Source organism: Brachyistius frenatus, unplaced genomic scaffold (assembly GCF_029030835.1).
Source record: "Brachyistius frenatus isolate BFR_SWC_R1_liver_20210118 unplaced genomic scaffold, ASM2903083v1 Contig_7, whole genome shotgun sequence".
NCBI lineage: Eukaryota > Metazoa > Chordata > Actinopteri > Embiotocidae > Brachyistius > Brachyistius frenatus.
This window is the reverse complement of record NW_027210606.1, coordinates 5,764,541-5,783,544: the sequence shown is the minus strand read 5'-3', so window position 1 is coordinate 5,783,544 and position 19,004 is coordinate 5,764,541. Positions and strand designations below refer to the sequence as shown.

Sequence of the window (19,004 nt, the reverse complement as noted above, 5' to 3'; positions counted from 1 at the left end):
GTTGTTGCTCTCTGCCTTCATAGAGTAGTTGGGAAAAAAAACGGAATTGTATCATGAATCAGTAGGTCCGAATCAATAAATATTGACGCTTTTACCCGCTTTTTGTTTGTCAGATGAGAAACTGTGTATGTCCTTAAAATTTGAATTAGCCACTGTGTTTTGAGCGGTTACAAGATCATTTGTATTCTCTAGGAAGTGTTTATTTTATTTATGGTTGGCACTGTGTGCATGAGAACATTTAAAAAGACTTGAAAAATGCCTGCCTCTTCTCCCTTCCTCCCAGCCTGCCTTCCCTCTAATCAATGTCTGACTGACATGTCTCTTTTCTTCTCTTCTTTCTCTGTGCTCTTCTCTTCTCTTTTTTTTCCCACTGCTTTCCTCTTTTCTCTGGAATGTTCTGTTTGGTTGGATTTTTTTTTTCAAGGTGGCATTGAGGATACTGAGATGTTTTACATCCTTCAGATGGCTTGTGACCACAACTGTACAGCAGAAGGTAGCTGCTGGGATTTCCTAATAGGCTGTGCTGCATTAAGAGATCAACCTACATTGTCTGTCGGCGCCGCCTGTTAGCTGTGGTTGACTTGTGTTGTGCCATTGGATTGATGTTGTGCCATATTTTTCCCTCTTAAACCTGTGACCTAATTCAGAGCCTCATGAGGGCTAAAATTTAAAAAAACAAAAAAAATCCTCCTCTTCATACTTTGTGTGAATTAGAGCTCTAATTTGTATCCACTGTTTGTATGTATGGTTTGTCCTTGTGAGTTCACAATCCCTTTACAGTCGGTGGGCGGGTTAATTGCATGAAAATGGAGAATAACAGTAGAAAATGTTTAGATAAACAACAAATCTACACTGGTACTTAATGACAACATTCGTGTATCTGTTCATGATTATCTTCAACATCAGCAGAGCAGAACATTTGTGTTTATATGTCCATTTCAGTGCCCCCCCATTTAAGTGTTTGTGTAACCTTGCTGCATGCGCACGACTAAGCAATGATTTGTCTCTGATCTTTATTCTTTCCTTTTTGTTTGTACAAAAAAAAAAAAATGATTCCGCAGGTGGTAATTATGACAGCCGCTTTGACGTGGGCAAGGCCAGCGGAACCTTGATTGTAGCGCGGCCCCTGGACACAGAGCAGAAATCAAATTACAACCTGACGGTGGAAGCCACAGATGGGACACGAACTGTCAGCACCCAGGTAATTGAAACACTAATGAAACGGTTGGAGGCTGATGAGGCAGTTGTCATGGTTCTGGTTTTTTTTGTGTGTTTTTCTTCTCGTGAGAAATAGCAGGACTAAGAGAGAACTGTAATGAGGGAAGCTGTGGCCAAACTGTCCTGTTTGTTGGGATATGTTGTTGTTGCGATGCTATCAGTGCTCTCAACTGCCCAGGGAAAACGGCACACTATAAGGTTTGAGTATCATTTCATACTTGCATGACCTGACTTCTAACCTTGTCATGCTGCCTTAAAAAAAAAAAAAAAAAAAAAAGCCGTGCAGATAATACAAATCGTATTGGGTATGATATGGTTCGGCTGTGCTGCATTATGTGATCTTCTTGCATTGTCTGGTGCAGCCTGTGGTGTGTCCTCACCTCCATTCAGTGTTGCATTTTCACTTATCCCTTCGCCAGATATTTTTGACATTTTGGGAAATATACTTCACTTGAGTGAGATGAGAAAATTGACACCACTCTAAAAACTGTTCCAAGAAATCTGCCGACCAGCTCTGAATCTCACTGAGTAAGGCATTATATTTCATTAGTTGAACCCAGGCATTAAGCAGGAGTGTTAAAATAATCATGTGGGACTGTTTCTGTCAAATCTCTTTGAATTTCTTTACTGGTTGCTTAGCAACTTTATGGAGACAACAAGACTCCCCAAGACTGTGGAGGTGCTGGTAGGTGGACCTTTCACCACCTGCTGTAGACTCAAATTCACTGTACAAATATTAGGGTAGCTTAGACTTTCTCCTGTAACATATCTGAGGAAGTGTAAGCCCAAAAAGAAATGAAGAAAAACATTCGATAGCAGCTAAAGAAGGAAGAGACATTTTCACACCATCATACCGCCAGTCAGCATTCTTCCTCCTCTCAATTCTCCCAGCTCAGTTGAGCACCAGGAATCTTCAATTGTCTCCTTCCTGGTGCAAAGCTGCTGTGATGACGGTGCTGTCTAGCCAAAGTTTTTTGTTATTTTTCAAAGTGTGCATTCCAGAGTCCCTTCTCCTCCTCCCCTTTGCTTTGTCTCTCCCTGAACCTGTGAACCTTCTCTCACTTGTCTGGAAGAGGAACAGATTGGCCTTTTCTGAATGGACCGAATAACTAAATATGGAGTAGATATGTTGCTCAGCAGCTGTTACCAAAGCCGAACTGCCACGATGAAGATTTTTTTTTTTGGGCATGCAAGTTGTCTTTGGTCTTTGTTCCGACGGTCATGCCTTGTCCATGAGATTTAGGAACATTTTTACATGGTAGTTTGGGTCATATGCGATGGCGACATTCAAAATGTTATGTCCTTTGTCCTCAAAGGGGAGCTTCAGAGAACTGGAGCTGGAAAAGAATCTATTTGTTGTCACTCCGAATGAATAAAGCCTTTCATCATCTGGCTGCTGTGCTCTGCAGAGCCTCAGACCGAAGCGCTGCCTTCACTGGCATTTCACAGCTCATCCGCGGAATCGCCACGTCCTTTAGTTTAGTGCAGAAGCTTTAAACCAGCCACAGAGTTCCTGTTTTCTCAGTTGTGATTTTCTCTGCCTGTGAAACACTTTCCCTAAAAGCCCTGGAAACAGACACTTATTTAAAAGCCTCTCAGCAACACTGCATTTGGTGGCATTTGAAGTCAATTAATCACATTCAAAGGTTAACCAATTCAAAAGGTCTAATTCTCAGTGTAGCTGGATTTTCAATGAGACGAGCTGTACGAGCAAAACTTTCAGAGTGTAGGGAGTGATTTATTCAGAATTTATATGAAAAAAACGGAATCCACTTCTTTGTGTAATTGTTCTAAATCATTGTACAACCGGATCCGGGTATTGTTCCAAACATTTTCAATAAATTAAATAGTTCCTAAACTATTCTTATTTCAATGCCAACTTCATGAAATTCATTTTAAGAAAAAGAAAATGACATAACACATTATGGCAAATGTATTTGGTTTTCATGCAGTTTAGAGGGGGAGAGTATAACTTAGTTTAGTTTCTTTAGCTACAATTAACAGATGTCTTTTTTAAACACCTCATATGTAAGTTATCACTATAATTTACAGATGTTCCCTCAACACCTCACATGCGATCAGTACATATTAGCTAGTTGTGTGTGCTACATGGACATCAGCTCCGTGTAGCACACACAACTCCAGTGTGTGGCAAAAGTTTGGTTCTAAAAAGTGTAAAAAGGCGTTCTAATGTAAGATTTTTGTTACCTAAGTTGAAACCGAGTGAACTATGGTAAACATTTCACTGACACCAATAAGATTTACTCCGATGTAAACGTAGGAACAGTTACGCGTTTCCAGATGAAAACATGTTCGTATGGACGTAGCCTAGGTGTCAAAATTTGCCACAGAATGACGGAGGCTTTTGTCGAATGAAGATAGTACTGAAAAGACTTTGGTTATTAGCCCTAAACTCAACAGACCATTTTTTTTTTTTTTTTTTTTTAATATTTTGAGAATCAAAACTGATGTTTTCACAGCTGGCAGTACAGTATGAAAGAATATGACAGAATTATTTATCAGCTCCCACTGTCTTTGAATTTAAGATTATTTTCAGAAGATCAGCTCCAAGAAATCAAAATGAACTGCTGATTTAAATGAGAATCGCAAAATATAGCGTGATGGCGGGGCGCAGCTTTTTTTCCACTGAGCGGCTGCCTCCACCTTTTACTTTGTTCTGCTGCCGAACCGATGAGTTGCCAACTCAATTTCGTTGTATGTTTTTACAATGACCATAAACATCCTTATCCTTATCCTTATCCTTAAGGAGGATCAACTTTATGAGTCTTATTTCATAATTTTCTTCCAGTGAACTAAACTAGGTCAAAGAACCCTCATCTGTATACCAGATGAAGTCCTCCTCGCTGCCCTCAGACTTTAAATGTACATATTTTTGGACATGTTATCAGAGCTGTTAGTGAGCCACTATCTTGCAGATGAGTGCTAGTGCGTATGAAACAGTATATCCATCTGACCACTGCAGGTCAGCTGTTTTCTGTCAAGGGAACGGATTTACTGAATTTGTATGCTCCATAAACCACGCTGTGTGATGTAGGCCAGCTGCTTGGGATATGCCGACGCCCGAACGGTGGCTGTCAAGAGCCGTACAGGATTTGCGGAGAATGTGGCTATTACCCACATTTGGTTGGCCGCACTGAAAGTGAGCAGTCATTATCACCGATTATGTTTATGTTCATTTGAGCATTCAGGTAAGAAAGTAGCATGTGTCTTCAGTGAAGTATCGAGTCTTGATTTTACCTGCATATTTTATAGATGATCTAAAGCACCAGCAGGCTGACTTGCTCATATTTGTGAGAAAGCCGTACATGTCCTGGGGATTTAGAAGCACCGCGTGCTTCAACGTGGTTCAGCAGAAACACCTGAGTGCCATGGCTGCACACTTATTTATTTGATAACACGGCATTGACGGTATTTTCTCCATTATCGGGGGTTTAATGGAAACTGTCAACACACTCCTTACTGGGAAGTGTGACTGTTTTGTGTCTTATAAGGTTTTCAAAAGGATGTGTCACCACACTGACATGTATGAATCTACCTCTTGAGGTGGGTTCAATCTTTTGCTTTTCAAGGCAGGCTGGTAAATAAACAGCCAAGTTAATCCCCTTGATTGTACATCGTTGGGATTAAACATCAAACACTTGAAGAAAAAGAGTATTATAACCTATTATTACGTGAAAGACAAGATTATGCTGAGTAATCAATTTCCTTCGTCTCTGTGTTTGCAACCTAAAATGAATCCCTGAAGATGCAACTTCAATAGGAAAGCATATGCAAATGGGGCATTGAATGTATGTTACTGGGTATGAATTTGCAGTTTGTTTGTTCTTTACTTTTAAAACATGTCACACTGATTTTTTTTTTTTTGCTGCAAATGAATGCACCCTGTTACACACATTGCAGTGCTCCTCTGAAAGCTCAAAGTTGGACTTATCTATTCTTCAAATCAAAGTCATGTGGAAGCTACACTGCCAGACGGCTGGCCTATTTTCTCTCTCTCCTATGAATGTTTTTCTTTCTTTTCTTTTTGTTCTCTCTCTCCTTCTCACCCCCCTTTGTCTTTCTCTCTGATAATCTCCCCTAGTTTTTTTTTGTGTTTTTTTTATTATTATTTCAAAAATCTTCACATTTATTGGCCAGGCATGCAGGGATGATGATTATTCTGTTTGGGTAGAATAAAGTGCAAACAAGAGTGCTGGACCTCTGTGGGTAGTGGGCTGTGTTAATCCTGTTTTGGGAACATGTTGGAGTGCTCAGTGCCAGCGCCCTCCCCTCGCCCGGAACCTGCCACCTGGCAGGGGGAGCTTCCTCTCCTACGCATGGCACAGGAGGACAACGAGCACAATGAAAGCTCCCCCTGTGCCCTGTTCTGGATACCACACAAAAGGTGTGTCCTTGTTGAGGAGCCGGTGTTTTAAAACCGTCTTCAGCTCTTGAACTTCTTTGGAATTTTCAAATCGAAATCACAAAATAATAAAGCTGAACATTTTGAGTGGAATGCCTTTAGTGGCTCCAGTGGTGGTACCAGAATGATGGATTGTGGTCTGTTGTGAGCTTTCCATTTAATTCTATGAAGGGAAGGCGTTTCCGGAGGATCAGCTGATGTAGACAAGGGGTGCTGCATTCCAGCTCGGGCACCTCATAGCCAGGAGCTGCGCCAACAAGGCAGCCTCCGCACGCGGCTTCCCTTCCCCCACCACCAGCTACATGACATCCTCCCTTAGCTGGCTGTGCAGAAGTACCTCAAGCTGTTCTGCTCGCAATCTGTTCCTGGTCTCCTGTTTCTCATGTTATCTGAGTCCACATAACAAAGATTCTCTTTATGTCTCACTGGAAGGTTCAGTTTATTCAAACTTTTTTTTTTTTTTCTTTTTTTTTTACGTGTATTCTTGCCTTTGGAATCAAAGCTGACTGTTTCTCCTGATTTTTTATTTATTTATTTATTTTTTTTCATTTTATTCCCAGCCACATTTTTTGTTCGTTTCTTTCATTTTCACCCAAAACCTGTTTTTCAAAATTTGACCATTTCCCTTGGCTTTCTTTGTTTTGTTTTTTTTCCCACTGTCACTTGTCTTTCTCACTCTCATCTCAGCCTCACAGCACTTTTTTTTCCCCTTTAGTATCTCCATCTGTCACTTCGGTGTCTCAGTCCCAATCTGGTTCCTCTTCACCGATCCCAGAGGAAGACCTATACAAAGACTACAGAGTTTGCCTCTCCGCCAGCATTTCTGCTGCAGTCAGGCTGTATCATGCTGCTTTGTGATGTTTGGGGGGCAAAGTTGCTTTGAAGTGTTGTAGAGGCTGCTTGCAAAGGAAGAGGCAGGTTTGTGTGAATATGTGGGGTGTGGGGGGGTGAATAGCCTTTTGTGTGCTTTCTAAACCATATGAAATGGGACATTGGGGATAGATGTACACACTACTGACCGGGCTCTATTCCTTTCTGCTCCGTGACAGCACTATCAGCCACCTTACTCACTATTCACAAGATCTGACGCTGGCCAGATTGAGACGCCTTGGTGTGGATGCCTGTGTGGAAATGCACATTTTGTGTGTGTGTGTGTGTGTGTGTGTGTGTGTGTGTGTGTGTGTGTGTGTGTGTGTGTGTGTGTGTGTGTGTGTGTGTGTGTAAAAGATGGTGCTATATGATGTCTGGCGTGACATGAGAAGACATGCTCAGAATGAGATAGACTGTCACATTTGTGAGAGTGCAACACACACACCCAGAGGCGCTGGTTTCATGTGCTTTTTTGCAGAGTTAGCATCGCATTAGCAAAGTCTATTTATTTTACATTACATGTCCTGATTAGCAGTGTGACATGGGTCGCTCAGGACATATGACTTGTGGCAAACAGCCAGATTGCAGCACCAACAGACAGCATGCAGCCCAGCGGTCCCCCCTGCAAGATGACATCTGTGAGCTTCGGCAGCACTGCCAACATCACAGTGCAAAGCAGATTGTAAATGTTATCAGTCCTGTCAGGTTGAGTCTATATTTGTCTCTGATATAGGCCCATGGCGCTCAACAAACCGTATTATGACTACAAACAACAGCGAGCTCTTGTTTTGACCAAAGATCTGACAAACCCTGGTCAGCTTGTGAGCTGTCAACCTGGTCAGAGCTTTGGTGTCTGTGGCCCCCACTTCAGTCATCCTGCACCAAATTGCCCGGTGTGGAGCTTTTCCTTACGGGACATCACCCCCTGGTGTCTGGTATGCAGGTGTCTAATCTGGGCTGATCCCTTTGTTCCCCATGTTTGGCAAGGGTAGAAACCCCTGGCTGGTCTGGGAAGCAGAGATGGCATTCCAGCAGCTCTCCATAATCCTCTGTCGGAAGTCCAGTAGACCAGTGGCTGGTGTTGATAAAACATGCTCCCAGTGGAATTTTACAGTTTGGGGATGTTATATTCTTTGTTGTGTGTGGAGAAAAAAAAAAAAAAAAAAAACCACAGCAACTGCAGTTTTTTAGCTCTCCAAAGCAAGAAGCACAAATGTGTAGAAATGAGTTTCATGGATTTTGACAGCAGTTTGCGAAGAAATTAGCAAAATGTTTCATCTGCAACAAGAGGACCACGAAGAAAACATGTTTAACTATCCTCCAAGTTGCATCACAGCTTTATATCACTGGACCTGTCCTTTTTACTGCTCCACAGTTGTACTCTCATTTTACCCACCTGTTCCTGTACTGTACATTGCTCACAGTTCATTTAGATGCATTGTTTGTATTTCAGCATTGATTTGTTGTTTTCACTCTTCGAAGCATCAAGTAGCTGTTCAACTAAAATTTTTCTTTTGCCTTCATATGTGTCGACTACGGCAATTAACACAGTGCTTCTTATTATTACAATGCTTGGGAGAAGTATTTGAAAAGTTTATATTCTGTGTGCAGACAAAATATACTGACTGAAATACCCAAAGGACTGAAAATAAAGATAAAAGTATCATTAACAAGCCTTTCGACCACTTTAGTGTACTGAACTTGTTTTTGCTGCATTTACCACAGCTATGTTATTTTCAATAATTTACTGGGACATTTGTGGTTTGTTCATTACATTCTTGTTTAAAACAATCAAATGGATTTCCAGTCACGTAAGTATTCAGATCACTGGGTTGTTGCAGTCAGTCATGTATTCTCACATGTAAACCTCATAGACCCCGGCCAATATATGTGCCGACATGAAAACGTTTTTTACAGAACATAATGCAGAAAGAAATACTACGGTTTATTACTTGGAGGCAATTGGGTTCTATTTATTTTTGTCTTTATAATTATTGAAATCCCAGCAAGGCTAACTGTTTCGGTGCACTGATGTCAATGTGAACAAGTAACTGAATAATAACAGTAAATGATCCTGCCTTCATTACATCTCTGTCACAAGTGTTAAGTAACCCGATTTGAGGGATCATTGCAAAGAAATGTGTTTATAGAAACGGAATACACAGTGTATATGTGAAGAATATCCGCCGTTATGTCAATAATTTTTTCACTTCTTAATATTGGTATCGGCCCCAAAAATCCAGTATCAGTCGAGCTCTAAAACCTAACCCTAACCTGTTTAGAAACCTAACCCTGGTTGGTTAGCACTGCTTTAGAATGACCATCTTTATGCTTTTTATATTAATACCTTGTCAGAACTAACTTGTAAAACTGGATTTTTTTTTTGGACTGGTTCAACCACCCAGTTGAAATGTCAGCTATTACAACACAGTGACAGAATTAGAAATGGCTCTGATAATCACCTCTAAATGATTTTCACATGCATGATTTGAGAAATAGCATACACATCAGGTTTAAAAAATGCAATTTCTCCCATTTATGTGTCTCCTCCAGGTGCTTATCCGTGTCATTGACACCAACAACCACCGGCCGCAGTTCTCTCAGCAGGTTTATGTTGTGAATGTCCCTGAAGACAAACCAGCGGGGACGGAGGTCCTGCAGATCAGCGCTGTGGACAGAGACGAGAAGAACAAACTGACCTTTACCCTCCTGAGCAGCACCGATCCCTTTAGCCTGAGGAAGTTCCGACTCGACCCGGGAACCGGCACCCTGTACACCACTGAGCGACTGGATCATGAGACCATGCATCGTCACATCCTCACTGTCATGGTAGGAATCGGCGAACACTGACAAATTAGCAATACTTTGTTCAGTTGGAGAAGTTCCTGCATTTGGTTTAATATATTTTATTTGGGAATTGTTTGCTACATTAGAAAAATACGCATCCATGAAATTATGATAAGCTTGTTTGTTTTTCAAAATATGAATAATCTGCTGTTTAATTATGCTTTTCTTCAGGAATGAATTATCCCTTGAGGGGTTCTCGTGCTCATGTCTGTTTTCTTTCTCTTCTTCCTCTCTATCGGTCTCTCTTTCTTCATGATTTCTTCTTCTTTTGTTTTAGGTTCGAGACCAGGACATTCCAGTAAAGAGGAACCTCGTACGTGTTATTGTCAACGTGGATGACACCAACGACAATGCACCGTGGTTTATAGGCACGCCTTACTCTGGCCATGTCTTCGAATCCGCTGCCATAGGCTCGGCCGTGCTCCAGGTCACATCTCTTGACAAAGACAAGGGCTACAACGCAGAGGTTGTCTACAGCATCGAATCAGGTGAATGCTCACCTAGATACTGTGCGGCTATGTTGAGCCACAATTTCCCCACTTTTTTCTTCTTCTGTTAGCACAAAGCTCTCATTGTAGAATGCGGCATATGAAATCAGCTCATACAAAATGCATGAGTCATCAGTACTGCTGCCCACAGGGTCTTGATCATGAATGAAATACTTTACAAAGTGAGGGAGAATATTGAAGACTGTACAGAGGATCTCCACATGTGTGGGAGATGGGCGGATCCCTCTCAGAGTTTCCCACGATGCTTTTCTCCTACAATGAGTTGTTATATGACAACAAGAAACGGTTAGATTTTTGACACGTGCATATTCAAAATAGCAGAGATGACTTCATGTGGCTGAATTGCAGCTTGCTTTGTTTTGAGAAAAACTTAGGTCTCAGAATGACCTGTGACAGAGTGGGGAAATATTTACATTTCAAATGCTCATCAAACACACCTTCCTGGTACAGAAAAATATTATATTTTTCTTTTGTCTTTCCTCTCTTATAGGAAATTTTGCAAACTCCTTTGCTATTGACCCTGTTCTTGGGACAATAACAGTCGCCAAAGAGCTAGATCGCAGTAGCAAGACAGCGTTTGAACTCACCGTGAAGGCATCTGATAACGGAGTACCCCCACTGTCAACTATAGCCACTGTACACATTGTGGTAACAGTTTCTGACAATGCAGCCCCCAAATTCACTAAAAAGGAGTTCTCCGCAGAAGTCAGTGAATCGGCCCATCCACGAAGTTTTGTGAGCTCGGTCACAGCCGTCAGCCAGTCGTCTGTTTTCTATCAGATAAAAGGTGGAAACATCAACAATGCATTTGATATAAACCCAAACTCAGGAGTGGTTGTGACACAGCAAGCTTTAGATTATGAGACCACTCCTCAGTACAAGCTTATCATTCAGGGCACCAACATGGCCGGCCTTTCCAGCAACACAACACTTCTGATTCATCTGAAGGATGAAAATGACAACGCTCCGGTCTTCATCCAGCCGGAATTCAAAGGACTGATCAGCGAGTCGGCCCCCGTCAACAGTGTTGTTCTGACTCAAGCAAACACTCCGTTTGTCATCCACGCCTCCGATGCTGATTGCGACCAGAATTCGATGCTCATTTATCAAATCGTCGAACCCTTTGCACATAACTATTTCGCCATTGACTCGAGCACCGGAGCGATCAGAATCACTACTGCCTTGGACTATGAACAGAGGATTGTTTTCCGCTTCACAGTCCAGGTCCACGATCTCGGAATGCCACGACTGTTTGCAGAGACGGCGGCCAACGTGACCATTCAAGTAATAGACGTTAATGACTGCCCACCAGTTTTAAGCCAAGATCTGTACGAGACAACCGTCATAGTGCCCACCTACAAAGGGGTAGAAGTCATGCAAGTCAATGCAACAGACTCAGACTCCGGGCCTAACTCCAAACTTCTGTTCTCCATCTCTGAGGGAAATATCGGCGATAAATTTAAAATTGATCCAATCACAGGGATGCTCTCTATTCAGAATGTCACACAGCTCAGGAGCAGATATGAATTAAAGGTTCGGGTCTCTGATGGTAGATTTTCAGCTGTTGCTACAGTGAAGATCACTGTAAAGGAAAACAAGGAGAGCAAGCTGAAGTTCACCCGAGAGTCCTACAAAGCCTACATCCAAGAAAATTCCTCTGAGAAGAAAACACTAGCAGTCATTGCTGCTGTTGGAAACCAGGTCAATGAGCCTTTGTTCTATAAAATTTTGAACCCTGACAGCAGGTTTGAAATCAGCCGCACATCTGGAGTTGTCTCAACCACTGGGATTCCATTTGATCGTGAAGCACAGGACACGTACGATATTGTTGTTGAGGTCACCAGAGAGGACAAATCTGAAGATGGGGCTCATGTTTTAGTAACTTTGACTGTTGAAGACGTCAACGACAACACACCTATGTTTGTGAACCTTCCCTATCATGCCCTGGTCCAGATGGATGCAGAGGAAGGCCAGGTCATCCGACAGGTCACGGCAGTGGACAAAGACATAGGCTCAAATGCAGATATCCATTATCACATAAAGGAACATCAGGAGCAATTTCAAATCACCCCCTCTGGTGAAATCTCACTCAAAAAGAAGTTTGAGAAAGACTCGCTCAACACAGACTTTGTCATCGTTGTTATGGCAGAAGATAATGGAGAACCAGCTCTCTGGGCAGAAGTGGAAGTGCCTGTTACAGTCGTTAACAAAGCCATGCCTGTGTTTGAGAAGCCTTTTTACAGCATAGAAATCCCAGAAAATATTCCGTTACACTCCCCTGTGCTCCATGTGCAGGCCAATGATTCTGAAGGCCCCCGTATTGTGTACACCATCTCCGAGGGAGATCCTTTCAAACAGTTCTCGATTGATTTCAACACAGGTGTTATTCATGTCATTCAGCCTTTGGACTTTGAGACACATCCTGCCTATAAGTTAAACGTACGAGCCACAGACTCTCTAACTGGAGCACATTCTGAGGTGTTTGTTGATATCATACTGGAAGATGTAAATGATAACGCCCCCGTTTTCCTGTCAAATACATACTATGCCAATATTTCGGAGGCCTCTGCTATTGGTACAACTGTTCTGCAGGTTGATGCCAAAGATTCTGATACTGGTAATAACCAAGAAGTGTTCTTTCAGCTGGTTGAGGAAAGGGGGAAGAGTTCGGATTATTTTACCATTGACCGTGACACAGGAGTAATCTCTACAGCTCAAGTTCTTGATCACGAAGAGAATCAGCAACACAAGTTAAGAGTCCGCGTAGTGGACGGAGGAGTCCCAGCCCTCTCCAGTGATGTCATCGTGACCATAGATGTAACCGATCTCAATGACAACGCTCCGGTATTTACAGAGCACACTTACAAGACCAATATCAGCGAATTGGCCCCACGCGGACATTTCGTCAGCCAAGTCCAGGCATCTGATGCCGACAGCTCAGACACAAGTAAGTTGGAGTTCTCAATTATATCTGGAAACGAAGATCAGAACTTCGCCATCAACAAACAAACCGGTGCCATCATCGTTTCCAACCATCGCAGGCCGCAAATGCAGCCCCGTTACAATCTTAATGTGTCAGTTTCAGATGGTGTATTCAGAAGCTCAGCCGTCGTCTTGGTAACAGTTATTGGTGCCAACTTCCACAACCCCATCTTCTCTCAGGTGGACTATTTGGCAGAGCTTATTGAAAACTCACCCACGGGTACCTTGGTAGCAGAGGCGAAGGCGACAGATGACGATGAAGGCATTTACGGGAAAATAACATACCAGATTGTCAACGACTTTGCAAAAGACAAGTTCTCTATCAATGAAAATGGAGAAATTTTCACTCTGGAGACCCTTGATCGAGAAAATACAGTCGAGAAGGTTATTCCTATTTCCCTCATCGCTCAAGACGGCGGTGGGAAAGTAGGCTTTTGTGTTGTCAACATCATTCTCACCGATGCCAACGACAATGCCCCACAATTCAGAGCAGTTGAGTACAAAGCCACTATTGCATCAGATGTCCCAAGGGGAACCTCTGTGGTTAAAATCGCTGCCTCAGACATGGATGAGGGAAGCAATGCTGACATTGAGTACTCATTTGAAGCCGATGTTCAAAATGTGGAAGAGAACTTTGAAATCCACCCAAACTCTGGAGTCATTATAACCAAAGAGAGCCTAATTGGACTTGAAAACGAGCTCTATGCGTTCTTTGTGAAGGCAAAAGATACTGGGAATCCACCCAAACATTCTGTCGTACAGGTTTACATCAGGATTGTCGCACCGGAGACGGCAATTCCCAAATTTGCTGAATCACATTATCGTTATACGATTGCTGAGGACCTTCCCATTGGCACAGAGATAGACGTGATTCAGGCTGAGAGTGAGCAGCCAGTCGTTTACAGCCTCGTGAAGGGCAACACTCCCGAGAGCAATGAAGATGAAGTGTTTGTCGTAGATGGAGATAGTGGAGCCTTGAAGCTTCAGAAGAGCCTCGACCATGAGACGACCAAATGGTACCAACTTACTCTGCTCGCCCAAATCAAACAGGAGAATTATGAGATCGTCGCGTCAGTAAGTGTAAACATCCAGGTGAAAGATGTCAATGACAACAAGCCAGTCTTCGAGTCAGACCCGTATGAGGCGGTCATAGTGGAAAACATGCCAAGTGGGACTCAAGTTATTCAAGTCAAAGCCATCGACCACGACTCTGGAACCAACAGCCGTGTCGTCTACAGCCTCGACCCCAAGCAGAACTTGCAGGAGATCGCTGAGCTGTTTGCTGTTAACAGTGAAACTGGATGGGTGACCACCCTGAAGGAGCTAGACCGTGAAAAAATCAACAAATACACGATCGCCGTGCAGGCCGCAGACCAGGGCGACAAAGTCCAACATGTTACTGGCACCAGAGTGGAGGTAACGGTAGCCGACGTGAACGACAACCCACCGCGCTTCACCGCAGAGATCTACAAAGGCACAGTCAGCGAAGATGACCCTCCTCCCAGCGGGGTGATTGCTATCCTCAGCACCACGGATGATGATTCTGAAGAGATTAATAAACAAGTGAACTACTTCATCACAGGTGAGCATTTTTATTATTTTGTGAAAGAGCTAATTACTAAGCCCACAGTTTACTCTCTACTCCTTTGTGTAACCGTTTTTCATAAACAGAGCTTAGGGGGTGATTATCCTTTTATGCCACTTAATATGATGATAATATCTCATGTTTGAAACATTACACAGTCCTGTTATCTGCAAGGAGTCTAGGAGGTGTAGGTTAGGAGTTCTAGGCAAATATTTAGGTCATTGTACTACAGAAATGTATAATTATCTGAATAATGCTTTGAAATGAACTGGGGGAAAATACTTCCTCTGGTGCTAATTAGCAAGTGTGCATAACTACGCCAAGTCTGGAACTATTGAGAGGAATCACAAACCAGCACCATCTTCACTTAATGCGTACTTCTTTGTTTGCAGTGTTGCTTTTGTACCAATAAGACATAAAATGCTTTGTGAAGCAGCGGTGAACACACAAATGATCCTATCCGTGATTAATCATTTATATTTAGTGGAATACAGATTAAAATTGAGGGCAGCTCCTTATCCTTGTGTGTTTTTAATGACTCAGGCTGCTTCCTGCTCCGGAGTTGTTTGTCATGCTGAAGTGGTATTTTTCCTTTTAACACCAAACAGGAGGCGACCCTCTCGGCCAATTTGCCATCGAACACATTCAGAATGAATGGAAGGTATCTGTCAGGAAGCCTTTGGACCGTGAAGAGAAGGACAATTATCTCCTTAACATCACTGCTAGTGACGGCATCTTCACTGCCAAAGCTGTCGTGGAGGTCAAAGTGCTGGACGCCAATGACAACAGCCCAGTCTGCGACGAGGTAAACCCTACTGTGTTGTAACCCCAGCTCTTGATCTCCGTTTTGTTGGCGCTCGTTTCGTCATGATATTCACTTTTATTTCTACTCCTCTTTTCATTTTCCTCTTGCTCCATCTGGCCTCCAGTCGGTGTACAGTGAAAGCGTCCCGGAGGACTCCCCTGCTGGCAGACTCATCTTGCAGGTCTCGGCCACAGATGCCGACATCCGCTCAAACGCCAAAATCTCTTTTGAGCTGCAGGGAGTTGGATCAGAATGGTTCATCATTGACTCTGACACAGGTGTGTGTCTCTGTGGCAACAAGCCTTTGTTCAAATACCGTTCTGTAAAAAAGAGTAGCGATGGTGCGATGTATTGTGGTCAGTAAAAAAAAAAAAAAAATCATCTCTAGTCATGAATAATAGATTTTATATGAATCATTTCTCTTTTCTGTCTTTATGACGCCATCTGTGTCCGCAGACATCGAGTTAGATTTTATTCCGGCTGTGTTGGAGGTTATTCTGATTATTAGGGAGCAGTATGTGGGACACTCGTGTTAAAATCTCTCATGAAACACTCTTGGTCCTCTGCTTCGAGCCACAAAATCAATCAGACAGCTCAGCATGGCAGCGGTTTTACATTCTACATGAGAGTCGTGATCCCACTGCAAAATGTTATTCCTTTTTGTGTGTTTTTGTGTGTGTTTCAATCATTGTCAGCCATGGCGGAGGCAGGATCGTTTTCTCGTGCCCAGTTGTTATTTACTTATTCACTTTTAAAAGAGCCAAGAACATTTCCCTGCAGGGCAACTGAAAGACCCACATTGGCACTAAACTACAGAGCTGCACACTTGTATTGAATTTATAGATGCTATACTTCTCGTCTGCAAATAATTTCATCTGGGAGAACCTCTAAATCACACGCTCAATCTGGCTGCTAGGATGAGAAAAGTAAAAACACACACACACACACACACACACACACACACACACACACACACACACACACACACACACACACACACACACACACACACACACACACACACACACACACACACACACACATAATGCCCATTAATCAGAACCAACCTGTTTTGAAAATAAATGCAAATCAAAACACACGAAAGGACAAAAAAAAAAAAAAAAAAATCAAACTAAGCCAGTAGATTTGAACAACTATGGAACACATCTGCTGTCACAAAGAACCCCTTGTAATATTTTGAGGCTGCCACCAAGACAGACAATAAGGCAACAATGCCATCCAGCTGTCTTTTGCTAAACCTCAATATTGAGTTTCCAGCAGCAGAGCTACCGTTATGGAGAGGGGATACTATCATTTTTTTTCCCCAGCGCAGACAAGTAGGATTATTGCTGATGAGGACCGCCAAGAGGCTCCTCTGGAGTTTTCCAGAGAGGTTGTGGGAATGTTTGCTGCCTCGCATCCCAGGATACTTCCAAGCTGCTCTTAGCTGCCAACTCTGATGTTTCCCTTCATCGCCCCATTCTCTCCCTCCTCTCCCGCTTCAATTATTCATTTATTCCTCTCTCCTCTCTCTTAAAAGCTATTAGTTCTTTGGATGCTTTTAACTTGGTTAGTCGACAGTAGACAAGAGGGTTATTGTGCGGTACAGTCTACATGGTTTGTTCTCTTGAACAGAAACTCAATATTTGATTAATTGCTGACACACATTTTATATCGGTGGGAAAATGGAACAGCTTCTATGTTGAACCTCGGTTAGTAAATCACATGCATCTACTCCCCCGAGAAGTCTGTCTGTGTTTTTGCATTTCTCTAAACATTGTTCCGTCTTACCTTCAGGGGAGTTGAAGACCTCGCAGCCGCTCGACCGAGAGGAGAAGGACGAGTACAGGTTCAAAGTGCGGGCGGTGGACGGAGGAGGGCGGTACTGCGAGGCCGACATCCACATCACCGTGGAGGACGTCAACGACAACCCGCCGCAGTTCTCGTCCGATCCGTACACCCTCACGGTGTTTGAGAACACGGAGACGGGCACGTTTGTGGCAAAGCTGCTGGCAAATGATGTCGATACTGGTGAGGAATTTTACTCTCATGCACACTGTTTCCACGACCATGTGCTCGAACAGGAAACTAAATCAGTCCATTACCTAAAAACGGGTAGCGTGAGACCTTTACCTACTATGAAAGGTTCTTTTTCATTCACTCTGACGGTTTTCTAAATGTAAAATCTACAACCGTTTGGTTAAAGAATGGGGCAGCTGTACTGCTTCTCTTTTTCTTTCTGTTGAGATGGTGAATGCAAATCTAGTGAAAAACCTTTAACCCTTTATCTAAAGCTAATTACCTGCGGAACAAGGAGGGCCTCATATCTGAAGCCATAACTGCCCAGCTTTTATGTTCTCATACAGCACACGTGCATATTACAGTGATAAGAGGACAGATATAGTCATCATCAAACAGCGGGTTCTTAATTTCAGCGGGTAGACTCAAAGGCTTCTCATTTCCGGCCAGTGATCGGCTATTTTGTTGGCTCAAGGGTCGGCTTACGAAGCTATAGACACGTTATACTGACTTTAGCTTCACGTGTTGGTCGAAAGCTCCGTCTTCCACAAAACTTTTTAGAATGTTCACAGCTGACTCGTATTAAAACAAGAACCCAGTGGAAAGAGTCTTAAATATCAAGAACCTGTTCTCAGGCAGAAAGTCAGCGTTTTCGTCTTCACTGATCCATAAAGAAGACGTGGATCATCAGCTCCTGTGACTTCAGTTTTGGAAAGGTGTTAAAAAAAAAAAAATTAAAAAAAAGACACCGCCCCTTCAAACTCCTTGAATGCTGAGTATCGGCGTTTCTGCAGCCCCACACTGTTTCAGCATGTAGAGACATCTAAAGTTCAACAGCACAATTGTAGTTTAAGAAAGCGAATGGTCAATTATACAGAAGATTGGGATTTTGAAACACTTAAGTCCCTTATCAAGATGTTTAAAATGTCATTATTGAAAATTTCAGATAGAAAAACTCAGAAACTCCCTTATTGCTCATTAGTTCAGCTAAAATAAACATCTTGACTATAACTCAGTAAGATACGGCTCATCCAGTCTTGATCTTGATTTTTCCCTGTTTGGAGAATATTTTTTAAATGTTTTAGTGCTGCACCATTGCTGCCTCAGCGCACTGACTAAGTAAGTATCAGGAGATCAACTTGAGAGTCATTGGAAGTTCTCAAGTAAATCTGTTTCAATTCAGTTGTCGATTCTGCTGAGGCAATAAAACGTTAATCATAAGACAATAAGCTCACAAATGGCTGTAGAATATTAACAGCAACCCAGCGCATTACTCCCAGTCACAATCACGGTGATTCACAAATATACATTGAAAATAGTATTTGCCATTATGTTTTATATATATATATATATATATATATATATATATATATATATATATATATATATATATATATATATATATATATATATATGGCTCAGCGCTGACTCAATAAGCACATCTTTCCATTGAGGAACTGCATCACACTAAATGGCAAGAGGAAGGGATAACAAATGTGGAATTTCATGAATGATCAACCCCTCAAATTAAAAGCTCCATTACACACTAATGAAATTCTTCTCTCTTCAAGCTGAATTCTCAAAAGGGATGATTGCAGTTTTCTATTTGCCTGGTGCAAAGCCACAGGGCCACATTATTTATCTCGAGCATCTCCTCCTCTCGGCAAACATTGCCGATCGCTGAGAGGCTCACGCGCGGAGAGGCCTGAGAGCACGCAGTTTTACATTCATTTAAACTCCTGGGCT

General features: G+C 42.5%; 1 protein-coding gene across 10 annotated transcripts in view; it reads left to right on the top strand.

The window, feature by feature from the left end:
* Positions 1–19,004, top strand: part of fat1a (FAT atypical cadherin 1a) — a 77,960-nt gene that overhangs the window by 38,022 nt on the left and 20,934 nt on the right. For 8 of the 10 annotated variants that reach the window (XR_011310544.1, XR_011310542.1, XR_011310543.1 and 5 more), the window contains exons 7-14: positions 425–493; positions 1,062–1,201; positions 9,065–9,340; positions 9,636–9,846; positions 10,358–14,431; positions 15,043–15,239; positions 15,364–15,517; positions 17,037–17,270. Coding sequence is in view for 7 of the 10 variants with exons in the window: in XM_069689186.1 (XP_069545287.1) it covers positions 425–493; positions 1,062–1,201; positions 9,065–9,340; positions 9,636–9,846; positions 10,358–14,431; positions 15,043–15,239; positions 15,364–15,517; positions 17,037–17,270 (5,355 nt within the window). In the remaining 3 variants the exon portion in view is untranslated. The remainder of the gene's footprint in view (positions 1–424; positions 494–1,061; positions 1,202–9,064; positions 9,341–9,635; positions 9,847–10,357; positions 14,432–15,042; positions 15,240–15,363; positions 15,518–17,036; positions 17,271–19,004) is intronic. The other 2 variants (XM_069689190.1, XM_069689188.1) reach the window with 1 other exon arrangement.